This window comes from Hypanus sabinus, chromosome 17 (genome assembly GCF_030144855.1).
Source record: "Hypanus sabinus isolate sHypSab1 chromosome 17, sHypSab1.hap1, whole genome shotgun sequence".
NCBI classification, from domain to species: domain Eukaryota; kingdom Metazoa; phylum Chordata; class Chondrichthyes; order Myliobatiformes; family Dasyatidae; genus Hypanus; species Hypanus sabinus.
The window spans coordinates 78,841,155-78,859,074 of NC_082722.1; the positions used below are offsets into that span (position 1 = coordinate 78,841,155).

A 17,920-nucleotide genomic window follows, 5' to 3' on the forward strand; every position below is an offset into this window, starting at 1 on the left:
TTTAAACCAATCAACCACAACACTCCTGCTCATAATTGAGAAAAACTTTGCAGAAAGTCAAGTAGCAGCAACAGGGAAAGAAGCAGAATCAATATAGGTTTAATCCTAGTATCTTGCTCCTGGATATGCAGTTGCTAGAAACTAAGATTGACGATCTCAGGACAAGGCTGCTGTGTCAGAGACAGATGTCAATTGTTCATTGCACTGAAACTTGGTTAAATGCATTACACCAGATACAATGATATGACCAGAGCTTTGACCAATGCCCAGTCAGTGTTGGGTTTTGATTAGTAAAAGCAAATTAAAGGAAGCAAGCTCAGCAGGCATCATCTGAGTGGACACGGTGATCTTAAGGCTTTAGCTCTCTGAGGCTTCAGTGGAGAGAGGCTTCAGTCAGAGAAAGCAAAGGAAAGAAAAACTCAAGTTCTTTCCTTCTCTTCTTGTCATTTGTTCAGCTAGGACAGTAGAGATGTCAGGCAGGATAGTTGAATGCTCCTTTTGTGGGATGTGGGAAGGCAGGGAGACTGCCAGTATCCCTGACCACTACAACTGCAAGAAGTGCATCCAACTACATCTTCTAACAAACTGTGTTAAGGAATAGAGCTGGAACTGGATGAACTCTGGATCATTCAAGAGGCTGAAGGGATGATAGATAAGACATATAGAGTAGTTACACCCAAGGTGACAATCAGGAAGGGAAAGGGGTTAGGGAGTCATTGCAGAGTACCCTGCGACCATCACCCTCAACAACAAGTATATCACTTTGGATACTTTTGGGGGTGGGGTTGGGGGCATGATCTAACAGAGGAAAGTCACAGTGGTTAGGTTTCCAGCACTCAGTCTACTTCTGTGACTCAGAAGGGAAGGTGGAAGAGGCACGCTGTGGTGATAGGGATTTGTTAGTTAGGGGAACGTACAGGAGATTCTGTAGGCAAGAATGATATTCCTGGATGGTATGCCGCCTCTTGGGTGGCAGGATCAAGTCCTCAGCATTTTTAAGTGGGAGGGTACACAGCCAGAAGGGGTGAGTACCAATGGCATGGGTAGGACGAATGATGAGATTCTGCACAGGGAGTTCAAGGAGTTAGGTGCTAAGTTCAAGGGCAGGACCTCAAGGGTTGGGATCTCAGGATTGCTACCTGTGCCACATGCTAGTGAGGCTAGAATTAGGAAGATTCTAAGCTTTGGTTAGGAAGTTAGGAAGAGTTGGTGTAGGAGGAAGGGCATAAGGTTTTTGAATCATTGGGCTCTCTTCCAGGGGAGTTGGAACCCTGTGCAGAGGGATGGTTTGCACCTGAACTGGAGGCGAACTAATATCATCATGGGAAGGTTTGTAATGCTGCACTGTGGGATTTAAACTAGAGTTGCAGGGATATGGAAACCAGAGTACCAGAACAATTAGTGAAGTGGTTGTGAGGCAGATATTGGTGAGATCTCAGACAAACTTAGGATCAAAAAGTTGAGCATGGCGTGACAAAATTGGAAAGGGTGAATACAGGGTTGAAGGTGTTGTATCTGAATACCCGCAGTATACGGAATAAAGTAAATGAACTTACTGCACAGTTGCAAATTGGCAGGTATGATGTCATAGGCATCACTGAATCATGGCTAAAAGATTATAAGGGGCATAAGACCAGAAGGCATAGGAGCAGAATTAGGTCATAAGGCCCATCCAGTCTGATCTCAGATCCCACTCAACCTCATACACCTGCCACCTTGCCATATCCTTTGATCAGGAAACGATCAGCTTCTGTCTTAAATATATGCACGGACTTGGCCTCCACTGCAGTCTGAGGCAGAGCATTCCACAGATTCACTACTCTGGCCAAAAAAAATGTCCTCTTTACCTCTGTCCTAAAGGGTAGCACCTCAGCTTTCAGGATGTGCCCTCTAGTTCTGGATACTTCCACCATAGGAAACATCCTCTCCACATCCACCTTATCTAGTCCTTTAAACAGTCGGTAGGTTTCAATGAGATCCCTCACATCCTTCTAAATTCCAGCCAGTACAGGCCCAAAGCTGCCAAATGCTCTTCATACGTTAACCTCTTCATTCCTGGATTCATCCTTGTGAACCTCCTCTGGACTCTCTCCAATGACAACACATCCTTTCAGAGATATGGGGCCTAAATCTGTTGACAATAACTCTAAGTGTGACCTGACTAGTGTCTTATAAAGGCCCAGCATTGTCTCCTTGCTTTTATTTTCTATTCCCTTTGAAATAAATGCCAACACTGCATTTGTCTTCTTTACCACAGACTCAGACTGTAAACTAACCTTCTGAGTCTTGAACAAGATTCCAGTCCTTCCACACCTCTGGTGTTTGAACCTTCTCTGCATTTAGATAATAGTCTGCACTATTGTTCCTTTTGCCAAAATGCATTATCATACATTTCCCAACACTGTATTCCATCTGCCACTTTTTTGCCCATTCTTTGAAATTGTGTAAGTCTTGCTGCAATCGTATTGTTTCCTCAGCACTACCTCCCCCCCACCTATCTTCGTATCGTCTGCAAACTTCGCCACAAAGTCATCAATTCCATTATCCAAGTCATTGACATGTGAAAAGTATGTGGAAAGTACCAGTCCCAATATGGACTCCTGAGGAAAACCACTAGTCAGCAGCAGCCAACCAGAAAAGGCCCCTTTTATTCCCACTCGCTTCCTCCTGCTTGTCATCCATTCCACTATCCATGTCAGTATTTTTAGTGTAACACTATAGGACTTTATCTCACTAAGCAGCCTCATGTGTGGCACCTTATCAAATGGTTTCCAAGTAAATGACATCCACTGCCTCTCCTTTGTCCACCCTGCTTGTTACTTCCTCAAAGAACTCTAACACTTTCCCAACCACTGAGGTTAGGTTAACTGACCTGTAATTACCTTTCTTTTGCCTTCCTCCTTTCTTAAAAAGTGGAGTGATATTTACAATCTTATGAGACCATGTCAGAATCAAGTGATTCTTCAAAGATCATGACCAATGCATCCATTATCTCTTCAACAATCTCTCTCAGGATTCTGGGGTATAGTCCATCTGGTCCAGGTGACTTATCCACCTTAAGAACTTTGAGGAACTCAGCAGGTCAGGCAGCATCTTGCCCCTCACTTCCCCCATTCCAGTTTCACTCTGCCTCCTCCTCCGCTGCCTATTACCTCCCTCATGGTTCTGCTTTCTTCTACTACCCATAGTGCTTTCCCTTTACATTCCTACTGCATCTTTCCTGCCTATCCCCTCCCTGCTTTCCCTCCCCTTCCCCTTGATCTTTCCCCTGGCAGCTACCAGCCTCCTTCCCACCCTCCCCCTACCTTCTTTATAGGGCCCCTGCCCCCCTCCTTCAGTCCTGATGAAGGGTCTCTGCCTGAAACATTGACTGTTCATTTCCATGGATGCTGCCTGATCTGCTGAGTTCCTCCAGCTTGTTGCTTTGACCCCAGCATCTGCAGAGTATTTTGTATTTACAACCTTTGAGTTTGCCTAGCACTTTTTCCTTTGTAATAGTAATGGCATTCACTCTTGCTCCCTGAAACTCACAAATCTCTGGCACACTGCTAGTGTCTTCCACAATGAAGACAGATACAAAGTACCCATTAAGTTCATCTACCATTTCATTGTCCCCATTACTACCCCTACTATTTGAGAACTTCTTCCTCTGTGGGACATATCTATCCTGTGTCTTGTTAATTATTCCTAGAAACTTCAATCATTTCTGTTCTGCTGTCTTCCTCGCCAGTATCCTCTATCAATCCACCTGGACAAGTTCCTCTCTCATGCCTCTGTAATTCTCTTTATTCCATTGTGATACTGATACAGGTGAATTATGCTTCTCCCTCTCAAATTACAGTATGAATTCAATCATATTAGAATAACTGTCTCCGAAGGGTTCCTTTACGTTAAGCTCCCTAATAAGACCTGGGTTATTATAGATGGGAGCTTAATGCCCAAGGATACACATTGTATTGAAAGGATAGGGAGGAAGGCAGAGGGGTTGGCATAGCTCAGTTGGTAAAAAAAAAAGAGATCAAATCATTAGAAAGAGGTGACATAGGGTCAGAAGGTGTTGAATTATTGTGGATAGAGCTAAGGAACTGAAAATGTAAAAATACCCTGATGGGAGCTGTGTACAGACCCCCAAACAGTACTAAGATGTGGTCTACACTTTACAACAGGATATATAAAATGCATGTGAAATGGGGGAATATTATAATAGCTATGGGAGACTTCAATATGCAGGTAGATTGGGAAAATCAGATTGGTACTGGATTACAGAAGGGAGAATTTCTAGAATGCCTATGAAATGGCTTTTCAGGGCAGCTTATGGTTGAGCCCATTAGAGGATCAGATACTCTGTATTGGGTGTTGTACAATGAACCAGAATTGATTAGAGAGTTTAAGGTAAAAGGACCCTTTGGGGCATATGATCACAATATGATCAAATTCACACTGAAATTTGAGAAAGAGAAGCTGAAGTCAGATATAGCAGTATTACAGTGGAGAAGAGGCAATTACAGAGGCATGAGAGAGGATTTGGCCAGGATTGATTGGAAAAGAACACTGTCAGGGATGACAGCTGAGCAGCAATGGAAGCAATTTGGAAAGCACAGGATATATACATCCCAAAAAGGAATAAGTATTCTAAAGGAGAGATGACACAACTGTGGCTAGCAAGAGAAGTCAAAGCCAAAAGAAAACCCAAATGAGGGTATATAATACAGCAAAAATTAGTGGTAAGTTAGAGAATTGGGAAGCTTTTAAAAATAAACAGAAGGTAAGAAGTCATTAAAAAGGTAAAGATGGAATACAAAAGTAAGCTAGCCAATAATATTAAAGCGAATACCATAAAGTATAAAAGCGAGGTGATAGTAGATATCGGATGTTGGAAAATGATGCTGGAAATGTAGTAATGGGGACAAAGATATGGCAGACGAACTGAATAAGTATTTTGCATCAGTTTTCACTGATGCTAGCAATATGGTGCAAGTTCCAGGTGTCAGGGTTCATGAAGTATGCAAAGTTACCATAACTGGAGAGAAGGTTCTTGGGGAACTAAAAGGTTTAAAGTAGATAAGTCACCTGGACCAGATGGTCTACATCCCAGAATTCTGAAAGAGGTGACTGAAGAGATCATGGAGGCATTTATAATGATCTTTCAAGTGTAACTCTTGCTTCAGCAGCTTAACATAGTGGTGATAGCCCCTGGCCTGGCCAAACTTAAGAAATCTTGTTTGGGTGGATGCTACGCGATGTGTCCCGTTACAAATCAGTACCCCGAAATAACACACAGATTAGACGATTAAGCTTTATAATTCTTACTTTGACCATATGGTTAGTAAACGAAAAAAAGGGCCCAATCTTATGAAACAGTCTATTGCGCAATGTTGGAGCTCACTGATAAGCCGAATGTCCACCATCAACCTCCTCCGATCGTTGTTGCCCTTTGGACCTTCACTCCAAGTCCACCTTGTCTGGTGATCTACCAACTCTCTCCATTCATGTCTTCTCTCCTCATCTCTCCCCGGCAAAAGACTGCGAAAACCTCTCTTCCAGACTCACAAGAAAGAACAACAGCATTCCAAAACCCATTACCTCTAATCACAGCCCAAACATTGCTACTACAAAAAAAAACCATTATGAGTGAAACCCTACAGCATGTTACACTCTCCCCCCACCAAATTTAGTCATGTCATCATAACGTTGAGATAATTTGCCAACCCTACCTACAAAACACAAAGCCCAATCCAGGCGTAAAAGGCAGTGACATAGCTCCCCAACATAGGAGGGCTCACACTCTGTCCCCCTGGTGCTACGTAGGCCAATTTATCCGGTAGTATCCTAATTCTCTGAGAACTCCACACCCCATCATCTAACTCTTCAGGGTTCCAACACTACTGGGGATATTTCTGGTCTACCTGACGAGGCCTCCCCCTATCTACCACTCATGCCCACCTGCAACTTGGAGCCTTCTGTCCTATGATTAAACCCTGCTTCCTCCCCTGCAGAGTCCTGCTGTAATCCAGGCTGCCCACAGATAGCACCCTCCACTTCACCTGTCTCAATGGGAGAAGGGGTGGGAGTCTCTTTCTCAATCAATAGGGAGTTAGCGAAAGGCGGCATATACCACAAATCCAGGTCGTCATTCTCTGAATCAGTATCCCTCTTAGGGGTGGGGGCCGGCCTAACCTCACCTGTTGGGAGCGAGGTAGTCACCCCACGTTTCCAAAGAATCCTCTTACTAGGTGTAGGCTCTAAGTCAGGCTCTGGGTCTACCTACACCTCTTGACCCAGGGGAAACAGGTGGTTCTATGGAGAATCTTGACAGGCCCCTTCCCCTCCACTGGTTTCATCCAGAAAACTGGTAGGTTTGGCATCTGACTCTCCATCACATAGTGCATAGCTGCCCAGTGGTCAGCCAACTTATGCTTTCCAGGTAGCCCCAAATTCCTTATGAGGACTTGGTCTCCCGGCACATGAGGACCTCACCTTTTGATCATACCTCCTCTTATTCCTTTGATTCTGCTTGGCAGCCGCAACCCCAACTAATTCATAAACCCTTTTCAACTCTCTTCTCATATCAGACTCATAATTCAGATAAATCTTCAGTGGTAAGTTGCTCTCGTCAGTCCCAAAACAAAGGTCAATGGGAAACCTTGTCTCGTGCCCAAACATCAGATAATATAGCGAGTACCCAGTAGCTTCATTTCGTGTACAATCATAACAATGAACCAGATGCCTAATATGTTGACTCCACATGCTCGTCTTGCTGACCTCCAGGGTCCCAACGCTTGACTAGCAAGATCCGATTAAACCTCTCTGGCTGGGGATCAGCCTGTGGGTGATAGGGCATGGTCCTCAACTTCTCGACTCCAAGCATGCCCAGAGTCTACTCTCGAAATCCTGTCCCTGATCACTATGTATTCGCCTGGGAAGGCCATAATAAATGAAATGCTGCTCCCATAACACTTTTGCCACCGTAGACGCCCTCTGGTCCTTGCTAGGAAAAGCCTGAGCATATCTGGTGTAGTGGTCCGTGATGACTAAGCCATTCGCTGTGTTGCTGGCATTAGGTTCTATTGTCAGGAAATCCACACACACACCAGGTCCAGAGGCCACGCACTCTTCAGGTGGGGCAAGGGAGCTGCCTACGTAGGCAGTGTCTTCCGCCATATGCACTGAATGCACGACTTGCAGTATTCTTCCACCTCCGACTTCGTTCATGGCCAGTAAAACCAGTCTCTAAGCAATCCATAGGTATTTTCCACCTCCAGATGTCCAGAATCATCAGGAAGTGATTTCAACGCCATCCTCCGATACTTCTTGGGCAGAACCAGCTGGCAACACTGGGATTGGTCTGGGGGTGATGTGACCTGGTATAAGATCAGGTTCTTCAACTCCAACCGAAGCCATTCTCGTAGTACAGGTAGTCCCCGAGTTACGAACGTCCGACTTACCGTCAACTCGTACTTACGAACTGAGGAAGGAGAACGCCATCTGCCATTTTAAGTCAGATCACAACGCCATCTGCCATTTTAAGTCGTTGCCGTTGACACTTTGTTAAGTGTTTAACTTTGTATTTGGCTTAATTTTTTCTTAGTAAGATTCACCCTGACCCCGCCACCATCAGGTGAAACACCATTGGTCATTGGTAAAGCGTTAGGCTACAGTCGGTCAACGATCGGAATAATTTTAAAGGATAATGGATAAAGTGAGAATAGTGGAGCATGTGAAAGGCCCTGCCCCGATGAAAGCTACAATTATTACTAAACAACGCAGAGGTTTAATTATTGGAAAACATACGTTTCTTAAGTGTTTTATATGCATAGAAAGGTAAAATATATACCACGCCTGTATATACTAAGACAAACGTTTGACTAACTGACGCTAAATAATACCAGATGTACTTGTTCCGACTTACATACAAATCTGACTTAAAGATGGACTCAGGAATGGAACTCGTACGTAACCTGGGGACTGCCTGTATATTTGCTTGACTTTCTGTCAGTCAGGAGTGATGGCAAGGCTTGCCTTGAGAGACTGCTGTTGAATGGAGTCAAGCATACACATCAAGGACAGAGTAACAGTTGGAGATCTTTAAAATATTCCTTTCAGTACACATTTATTACTTCTCTATTCTGTTATTACTCTTTGTAGATTGTGGCCCTAGATGTTGGGAGCCACAGGTGGCCTTTACAGCACTGGACAACTTGTGCTTATCCTGCGCATATGAAGAGTTTGGCAGTTGCAGAACTCATCATGAACCAACTTCATTTTAGGTCACAGATTTTTCTGCTGGACCTTATTTTCAGGAGCTGTACAATGTTTCTTTTCCCTTGCAGAAAGGTGGAGCTTCCAATCTAGGAATGCCTTAAATTTGTGGTTAGCTAACTCCTTCTGGTCATTTTCGTGGAGTCGTAGAATTATATACAACAGAAAAAACTCAATATTAAATCAGTCCTGTTTCTGCTTCTTATAAAGTTAGAAGTTTCTTCAGATACGTCCATCATAATAGTTGAGAACATGGAATACTACAGCACAATACAGATCCCTTAAACCGAGGGTCGGCAACCCGCGGCTCCGGAGCCACATGTGGCTCTTTTACGTCTGTGCTGCGGCTCCCTGTTGCTTTGGGAAATAATTGGTTGTGGCGACCCTTTTCCTGGCACATCCGAACCGACTCACAATTAGATAGCCTACGGGGGTTTGCGAGCACAGAGCTTTGGAGCCTCTGCGCCATGGGGGGCAGGTTGAGGGAGGCTTAAAAGTGAGGCTGAAGATTTCGAATAAAGTTTTTTCCTTCGACTGCAGTTACCGACTCCGTGTCATAATTTTAGCGCTGCGTGTAGCACACCGCTACATGGTCAGTATTTAATTAAAATGTATTTTATGTTAGTTTGTTAGTTTTTGAAATGTAAATCTAAATTTGAAGATTATGGTGATCTTGTACAATCTAAATAAGACGTTGTGGCGACCCATTTCCTGACACATCCAAACCCGCTCACAATTAGCCAGCATTCAGGCTAAGGGAGATAGCCTACGGGGGTTTGTGAGTACGTGTCTTTTGCAGCATCCGCGCCCATGGGGGGCGGGTTGAGGGAGGCTTAAAAGCAAGGCTGTTTAGTTCAAATAAAGCTATCTTTGACTGCAGTTTACTGACTGCGTGTAGCACACCGCTACAACGTGTTTTTATCGCTGGCTGTCCAGAGGGGAGGTGCTGAAACGCTTTGTCGTGTGGAAAGTGAAAACTTTCCTGGGCAGCAAAGGGCTCACCTTTCCTGAGCTGGAACAGCCAGAGTGGCTGGAAAAGCTACACTTCATGGTAGACATGACAGCGCACCTGAACACGCTGAACACAGCTCTTCAATGGGGTAAGGACGTACAGCCCTGCACATGTTGGAGGATGTTTTGGCATTCGAGCGCAAGTTGACGTTGCTTGCCAGAGATTTACAGAAAGGCACATTGTCTCACTTCCCCAATTTGAGAGAGTTCAAACAAGGTCACTACATGATAAATTCGGAGTATTTACATTCTGCAATCATCGCAATGCAAACATCGTTTGGGAAATGCTTCTGTGAGTTCAGAGAGGAAAAAAACACATTATCCTTCCCGGTCACTCCCCTAAGCATCGATCCATCCCTACTGAATACGACTGCATTGTCAGGTGTGAGTCAACCTGAACAAGTATGATAAATATTTTAATTGCCTATTATTTTACGTATATTCATATGTTTTCATTGTTCAGTGAAATAGTCCTTTTATTTTTCAGGTTGACAGCTGGCTGACGTTATTTTTGGTTTGCTGCTGGCGGCAAATTTAAGTTTGGCGTTTTTCATAAATACAAGAAGGACTCAAATAGACGTTGAGTATTTTACTTAAAAGTAACCTTCAACCCAACGTCTTTTTTTCGGAGTTCAAAATGTTTTTGTTGCATGCAGAAATGTAATTTCGTTTTCTCTGCAGGAGTTCATCAATTTCATAAATGCAACACATTATAGTTTGTTTATACATAGCATAAAGGCAAAACAAAACGTTGTATGCAGTGTTATTTCATTTTAAATGTCAAACGGGTTTTGTGGCTCCCAGTGTTTTCTTTTCTGTGGGAAACGGGTCCAAGTGGCTCTTTCAGTGGTAAAGGTTGCTGACCCCTGCCTTAAACTCATAATGTTCTGCCAACCTTTTAACCTACTCCAACATCAACCTAATCTGTCCTCCATTTTTCTTTCATGCATGTGTCCATCTAAGAGTCTCTTAAATGTCCTTACTATATCTGCCTCTATCATCACCCCCAAAAGTGAGTTCCACACACCCACCAGTCTCTATGTAAAAAAAACTACCTCCAACATACCCTCTATACTTTCCTCCAAACATCTTAAAATTATGCCCTCTTATATTAGCCATTGCCATTCTGGGAAAAAGGCACTGGCTCTCGAAACCTCTTATAATTTTATTTTGTAGGTCCTACAGGCTGGGAAAGCTCCATGAAAGGCATTTCCCAAGAATAGCCAGCTCCTTGACCTTTGGGACAACGTTACCACTGATGCTGATGTTTTGGGCCACTCAAGTGGAGATATATTCCAGTAAAAGCCAATGGTTTGACTGGCATGCTTAAGTCTGAGGTGGGGAGCTGAAGTTGGGGATCGTGGCTAGAGCTTGACTGAGGTAGAAAATCAGCATGCTTAAGCCGAATCTAGGGACAAGGGATGAAGTTTGTTGCATCTCTGTTACACGATGGTGGATGCTAGGAAGCCTTTGGAAAAGATGACACTGAAAGCATGCCCCCTCAAGGACACACACACAGATATCTATGAGTTAATAGATTATTGGTGATTATTGATTCCATGTCGAACCTACCAACATTTTGCTGCTACCAAATCCATCCATTTACCACCCAGGCAGAGGTCAGCCAGCATAGACCAAGAATCCAAACAGTGACTTACAGTTTAAGTATTCATTTCCTTTGGCTGCAGAGTCCCCTGGGTATCCCTATTTTCAAAATAACATCAAAATTATCAATTTACTCACAATTTTCTGAAATGCAGGAATCCAGTGTCTTTATCACGGATATTATCAACTCCACATTAGAGTGATTTGTTAGACATTCCTCAGCCAAATTCGCAACAGTCTGAGCAAGTGTATCCAGGCCACCAACTTTACAAAAGTAGTTCTGTGCATATGCTTAAGAGAAAATTTTAAAAAAGTTAAATGTGTATGTAATTTGCTTTCTGCAAATTCACACTTGAAGGAATAGCCCTCAGATCAGCAGCAGATTTCGGATTTCTACAATTTACAGCTCAATTAAAGCAAATCCTGGATCAAACCACATATCTACATTGATAGAGTTAAAGGTAACTTATCAGGCATTATAGAATGAAGACACACAAAATGTTGGAGGAACTCACAGACCAGGCAGCATCTATGGAAACAAGTAAACAGTCAATGTTTCGGGCTGAGACTCTCCATCAGGACTGGAAAGTAAAGGGAGAGGTCAGAGGAAGAAGGTGTGGGGAGGGGAAGAAGAAGTACAAGGAGGCAGATGATAGGTAAAACTGGGAGAGGGGAAGGAGTGAAGTAGACAGCTGGGAAGTTGATAGGTGAAGGAAATAAAGGGCTGGAGAAGGGGGAATCTGAGAGGAAAGGGTAGAATGCTATGGAAGAAAGGGAAAGGAGAGGAGCAGCAGAGGGAGCTGATGGGCAGGTAAGGAGATAATGTAAGAGAGGGAAACAGGAACAGGCATTACCGGAAGTTCGAGAAATCGATGTTCATGCCATCAGATGGAATATAAGGCTTTGCTCCTCCAAGCGGAGTGTGGTCTCATTGCGGTAGTAGAGGAGGCCACGGACTAACATGTTGGAAAGGGAATGGGAAGTAGAATTGAAGTGGGTGGCCACCAGGAGATCCTGCTTTTTCCTAGCAGATGGAGTGCAAATTATGGGTGGGGTGGAATTCTGGATCTGTAGTCAATAGATTCAGAAGAATGGGGGTGACTTCACTGAACCCTACTGAATGGTGAACAGCCTTGATAGAGTGGAGGTGGAGAGGATGTTTCCTATAGTGGGAGAGTCTAAGACCAGAGGACACAGCCTCAGAATAGAGGGGCGTCCTTCTAGAATGGAGATGAGGAGGAATTTCTTTACAGATAGATAGATATCCCAAAGGAAATTAGTGTTACAATAGCATTACAAGTGCACAACAATATGAATATTAGAAGAGAAGTAAGAAAGAATAAAAAATAAGTTACCTCAGAGTCTAACAGGAGGGAGTCACCACTCTCTCAGCTATAAGTTGACTCATTACAGAACCAGAGTGTGGTGAATCTGTGGAATTCTTTGCCACAGGTAGCTGGGAGGCCAAGTCTTTATGTATATTTAAGGCACAGTTTAACAGATTTTTAATTGGTCATGGCATGAAGGAATTCGGGGAGAAGGCAGGAGATTGGGCCTGAGAGAAAAATTGGATCAGCCATGATGAAATGATGGATCAGACTCAATGGGCCAAATGGCCTAATTCTGCTCCTATATCTTATGCTTTTATGAGTGGTGAGAGGATGGTATAAGGGCAAATGTGTGCGTATTTCTAGTAAGAATTGGAGAGCTTTAAGGTGCCTCTTGATGGGGGATGGAGGTGTATAGGGACTGGACGTCCATGAAGAAAATGAGATAATCAAGGCCAGGAAAGTCATTGAAAAAATCCAGAGCATGTGAAACTTCACACACATCTGTCCTCTTGTCCTCACCTACCACCCCACCAGCCTTCGCATCTGGCACATAACTCTCTGTAACTCACGCCATCTCTAATGGGCATATCTTACCCTCCCCTCCCCACTACCTTTCTGCAGGGATCATTCTCCTCATGACTTCTTTGTCCATTCATCCCTCCCCACTTATCTCCCTCCTGGTACTTATCGTTGCCATGTTTAACAAGTGCCATACTTGCTTACACCTCCTCCCTCACTACCATTCAAGGCCCCAAATAGTCCTTCCAGGTGAGACGATACTTCACGTGTGAGTCTGCTGGGGTCATCTACTGTATCCAGTGCTCCTGGTGTGAACTCCTGTATATCAGTGAGATGCAACATAGGTTGAAGACCACATCGCCGAGCACCTACTCCCTGTCCGCCAGAAAAATTGGGATCGCCATTTCAATTCTTGCCATTCCTCTACTCACAAGGAGGCCACACTATGATTGAGGGAGCAAAACCTTATATTCCATCTGGGTAGCCTCCAACCTGATGGCATGGCATTTGATTTCACAAACTTCTGGTAACTGCCCCCCCCCCCCCACGCCCTTCACCATTCCTGTTTCCCTCTCTCATCTTAACTCCTTACCTGGCCATCAGCTCCACCTGGTGATCCTCCCCTTTACCTTTATTCCACAGTCTTCTACCTTCCCCTGTCAGATTTCCCCTTTTCCAGCCCTTTGACGTTTAACCAATTGATTTCCCAGCTCTTTACTTCACCCCTCTCCCTTTCCTGGCTTCACCTAACCCCTACCACTTTTGCTTTTTCCTTATAATTTTTTCCTCTCCTCAGCATTCCTTCTCTTGCTCTGACTTCTCATATTTTTTTCCCAGTCCTGATGAAGGGTTAGCCTGAAAAGTTAGCTGTATTGTTTTTCATAGATGCTGCCTGGCTTGCTGAGTTCCTCCAATATTTTTTGTGTGTTGCTTGGATTTACAGCATCTGCAGATTTTCTTGTGATTACAGAATGAAGTATGTAATAATATTATTACATTGATAGCTTAAAATGTCTCCTGATTGTAATATCTAACAGGTTAATTTATAATTTTTTTGATACATTGATTTCATTATTTGTCTGTGAATAGGTTATACACAGAAGTCTGGAGCAAAGAACAATAATGCTGGTTCTGGGCCCACTTTAAGCTAGGCATGCGTTTTCTGTGCAAACATCAGGCAAGAGATTTCTATGAATCAATTTTAAAAAATCTATTTCTCCTGTTATTTTCTTTAAACTCTGCCTCATTGACACCCAGAGGACAAAGATACAGAGACAAAGGTTGCAACCAGCTATGTTAGCAAGGGCTATCAACATTACTGGATCTGTGAAAAGGGTTTTGTCAGCAGCCAAAAGGTGACCTTTCAAATGAAGATACACAAACTGCATTCCATTGTAAATATCATCCTAGCCATTTATGAGCATGTACAGGTGAAGGTCGGGGCAAACCAATGCACCAATAAGCAAACTCACCCCTCTTAATCTTTATGCAGTACACTTCATTATAAATATGCAGATATCGTGCAGCCAAATACTTACAATTATTGGCAACTGTGAGTCCAATAAATGCACAAATGGGCCGGATTATTTCTTGTCTGATGCATTTTTGCAGGCATTCATTTGCAAATGGAAAGGCTGTTGTACACAGTCTCTGGTTCTCTTCTACAACAGTGAAACAAGGGTCAGTGCAAATGAAATTGTAGATACACAAGCAAATTTGACAATATGCAGACAGTTTTTAGCTGTGTTTTCTCCCTCCCCCTCTCCCCTGAGACAATGACTCGTGATGGTGCAGTTCTGCCTGCATAGACTGCCCTCTGGTGCTTTTCCTATTCAGCTTAGGTACTGCATGATGGCAGGCTACTGTTCCGCAACATTGTTAAGGAGTTGATTCTATTTGCAGCCAATGAGTAGCCACTCATTTTGTCTGGGAGAATTTACTGAACAATTGGCACTGCAGCCTTGCTTAATTCTTTTTCTCCCCCATTAGCTGAGTACGACTGAGGCTAATCAAGTGCTTTACTACTACTCTGAGTCACAGTAACTGACCCAAGCAACTTTCTCTTTAATTTTTCCTTACATCCCTTGCTAAAATGAAACAAAATCTTAGCAGATTTAACCCTTAATATATTTTGTCAATATTTTCTCAGTGGAGAAAATTCTCTTTATATCAAGCGAAAATGTTCAATGGTTAACAGTTAGTGCAATGAGCAACTCCTACTTAAGAAGCAATTCATTCCAGCAGTTTCAATAAAATCTCTCATATTGTTAAGAACAGCACTTTGCCATTTCTATTTATTCACATAAATAGAGTTCTAAATTCACCAGGGTGGTTCTTTAATATACAGTAAGTGCGTTCCTAGTTAGTGACTGTAAACTGGTTATTTGAAAGAATGTTCATAACTAGAACTAAGCAATAAAATGTGTGTTTTTATTTGGCAGTCATTAAGTAAGAAGGAAAAACTCTGATTTACTTTTGTCCTTCTTGACCTAAGAGTACAAGAAGCAATAGTCGTTCCTGGCTACTGTTAGATAACCTGGCACACAAGAAATGCTAAACTGGGGACTTTATTTACCTGCATAGCATACCCATTTACTAACCTCTTAGGTCAAGGGTTAGGAAATACAACTGAAATAAAGATCCTCTTTTAATCATCATACAAAAATTTTGAGGAAAAGCTTTCAGTGTAATAAAACCACAGCACATCTGGAGGCAAAATTTAAATACCATTCTGTGGATTGTTGACACAAGCACAGAGAGTACTTCCAATGGATGACCACAACTCGTAGTATTGACCAATATTTTCATGTATGGATTGCTTGTCTGACATCGGGAATCTAGTTCTGGTGAAAAGTTAAAAAAGAAAGTCAAAATGTAAACACATGCTGAATTGTTAAATCGTTTTCAGCAGCTTTTCCTAAAGTTTTGGAAATTTTTCATCTCCACTGATTATGCAATAACTGATAGACTCAATAAACAGGAAAAAACTCCAGGAAAACAGGAAAAAGTTATTTAAGTATGGGATAGGTAGGCAAAGTGCAGTTCCAAAAGGGAAAGTGAAATACCCTGAGTCTGGTGTAAATGATAGCTGAGTCTGCAGCATATATTGCTGAGACAAGAAGTTGTGGGTTCATAAGCCTCTTGATACTCTGATGCTGTATTGAGGGATTAGAGTTTGTTGGTTCTGCTTTATTTTGGTGGAACAAATCATGGGACCCTCTCTACCTGTCCTCTCATGTAAATATAAAGGAAGCTGTAACAGTCTGATCAAGAAACCGTTGCAGCAGGAAGGGGAGGAGTGAAGGGCTCGTGAAAGCGCAGAGTGCTGGGAAGCAGCTGAGGTGAGTGTGCTTTTAAAATGGCACGCACAGTGGGTACTTGTGACAGTGTAATCGGGAAACTGGTGCAGCAGGAAGAGGAGGAGCAAAGGGCTCGTGAGATAATTGGCAGGGACAAATAAAAGAATAGGTGGAAAATTGGGTTTTGTTCCAGGGAAGGTGGGACCTGTTCTGATGGAATGGTTTGCACCTGAACTGGAAGGGGACTAACATTCTTGCGGGTAGGTTAGCTAGTGCTGATGGGAGGGGGGGGGGTTAAACTAGATTTGCAGGGGGAGGGGAACCAGAGTGTAAGAGCAGATGATGAGGTGGAGGATAACTGTCATGCGAGGACTGCTTGTATGGACAGAAATCAAAGGTTTGTATATGATAGAAATGTTCTCAGGTACCAAACTGAAGAGACTGGGGAAGAGGCGTCTGACTCTCAAATAGAGAAAGATTGGAGACAGTGTGTGAGGGAGGATAGGCAGGTGATAGAGAAGGGATGTGCTCAGATGGACGGTTTGAGATGTGTCTATTTTAACGCAAGGGGTGTTGTGAACAAAGCGGAGGAGCTTAGAGCGTGGATCAGTACTTGGATGTATGATGTGGTGGCCATTACAGAGACTTGGATGGCTCAGGGACAGGAATGATTACTTCAAGTGCCAGGTTTTAGATGTTTCAGAAAGGTCAGGGAGGGAGGCAAGAGGTGGGGGTGTGGCATTGTTGATCAGAGATAGCGCCATGGCTGCAAAAAAAGTGGACTTCATGGAGGGATTGTCTACTGAGTCTCTGTGGGTGGAGGTTAGGAACAGCAAGGGTCAATAACTTCACTGGGTGTTTTTTATAGGCTGCCCAATAGTAACAGGGATATCAAGGAGCAGATAGGGAAACAGATCCTAGAAAGGTGTAATAATAACAGAATTGTCGTGATGGGAGATTTTAATTTCCCAAATATAGATTGGCATCTCCCCTAGAGCAAGGGGTTTAGATGGGTGGAGTTTGTTAGGTGTGTTCGGGAAGGTTTTTTGACACAATATGTAGATAAGCCGACAAGAGGAGAGGTTGTACTTGATTTAGTATTGGGAAATGAGCCTGGTCAGGTGTCAGATCTCTCAGTGGGAGAGCATTTTGCAGATAGTGATCATAATTCTATCTCCTTTACCATAGCATTGGAGAGAGATAGGAACAGACAAGTTAGAAAAGTGTTTAATTGGAGTAAGGGGAATTATGAGGCTATCAGGCAGGAAATTGGAAGCTTAAATTGGAAACAGATGTTCTCAAGGAAAAGTAATGTGGTAAATGTTCAGGGAATATTTGTGTGAAGTTCTGCATAGGTATGTTCCAATGAGACAGGGAAGTTATGGTAGGGTGCAGGAACCGTGGTGTACAAAGGCTGTAATAAATCTGGTCAAGAAGAAATGAAAAGCCTACAAAAGGTTCAAGAGCTAGGTAATATTAGAGATCTAGAAGGTTATAAGGCTAACAGGAAGGAGCTTAAGAAGGAAATTAGGAGAGCCAGAAGGGGCCATGAGAAGGCCTTGGTGGACAGAATTAAGGAAAACCCCAAGGCACTCTACAAGTATGTGAAGAGCAGGAGGATAAGACGTGAAAGAATAGGACCTATCAAATGTGACAGTGGGAAATTGTGTATGGAACCGGAGGAAATAGCAGAGGTATTTAATGAATACTTTACTTCAGTATTCACTATGGAAAAGGCTCTTGTTGATAATAGTGACGACTTGCAGCAGGTTGAAAAGCTTGAGCATGTAGGTTTTAAGAAGAGGATGTGATGGAGCTTTTGGAAAGCGTCAAGTTGGATAAGTCGCCTGGCCTGGATGAGATGTACCCCGGGCTACTGCGGGAGGCGAGGAAGGA

General features: G+C 43.2%; 1 protein-coding gene across 1 annotated transcript in view; it reads right to left on the bottom strand.

The window, feature by feature from the left end:
• terb1 (telomere repeat binding bouquet formation protein 1) overlaps positions 1–17,920 on the bottom strand; it is a 162,200-nt gene that overhangs the window by 86,702 nt on the left and 57,578 nt on the right. Inside the window, exons 7-9 of the mRNA XM_059992441.1 lie at positions 15,453–15,568; positions 14,264–14,386; positions 11,014–11,166 (exon numbers count right to left, since the gene is read on the bottom strand). Of these exons, the coding sequence (XP_059848424.1) occupies positions 11,014–11,166; positions 14,264–14,386; positions 15,453–15,568 (392 nt within the window). The remainder of the gene's footprint in view (positions 1–11,013; positions 11,167–14,263; positions 14,387–15,452; positions 15,569–17,920) is intronic.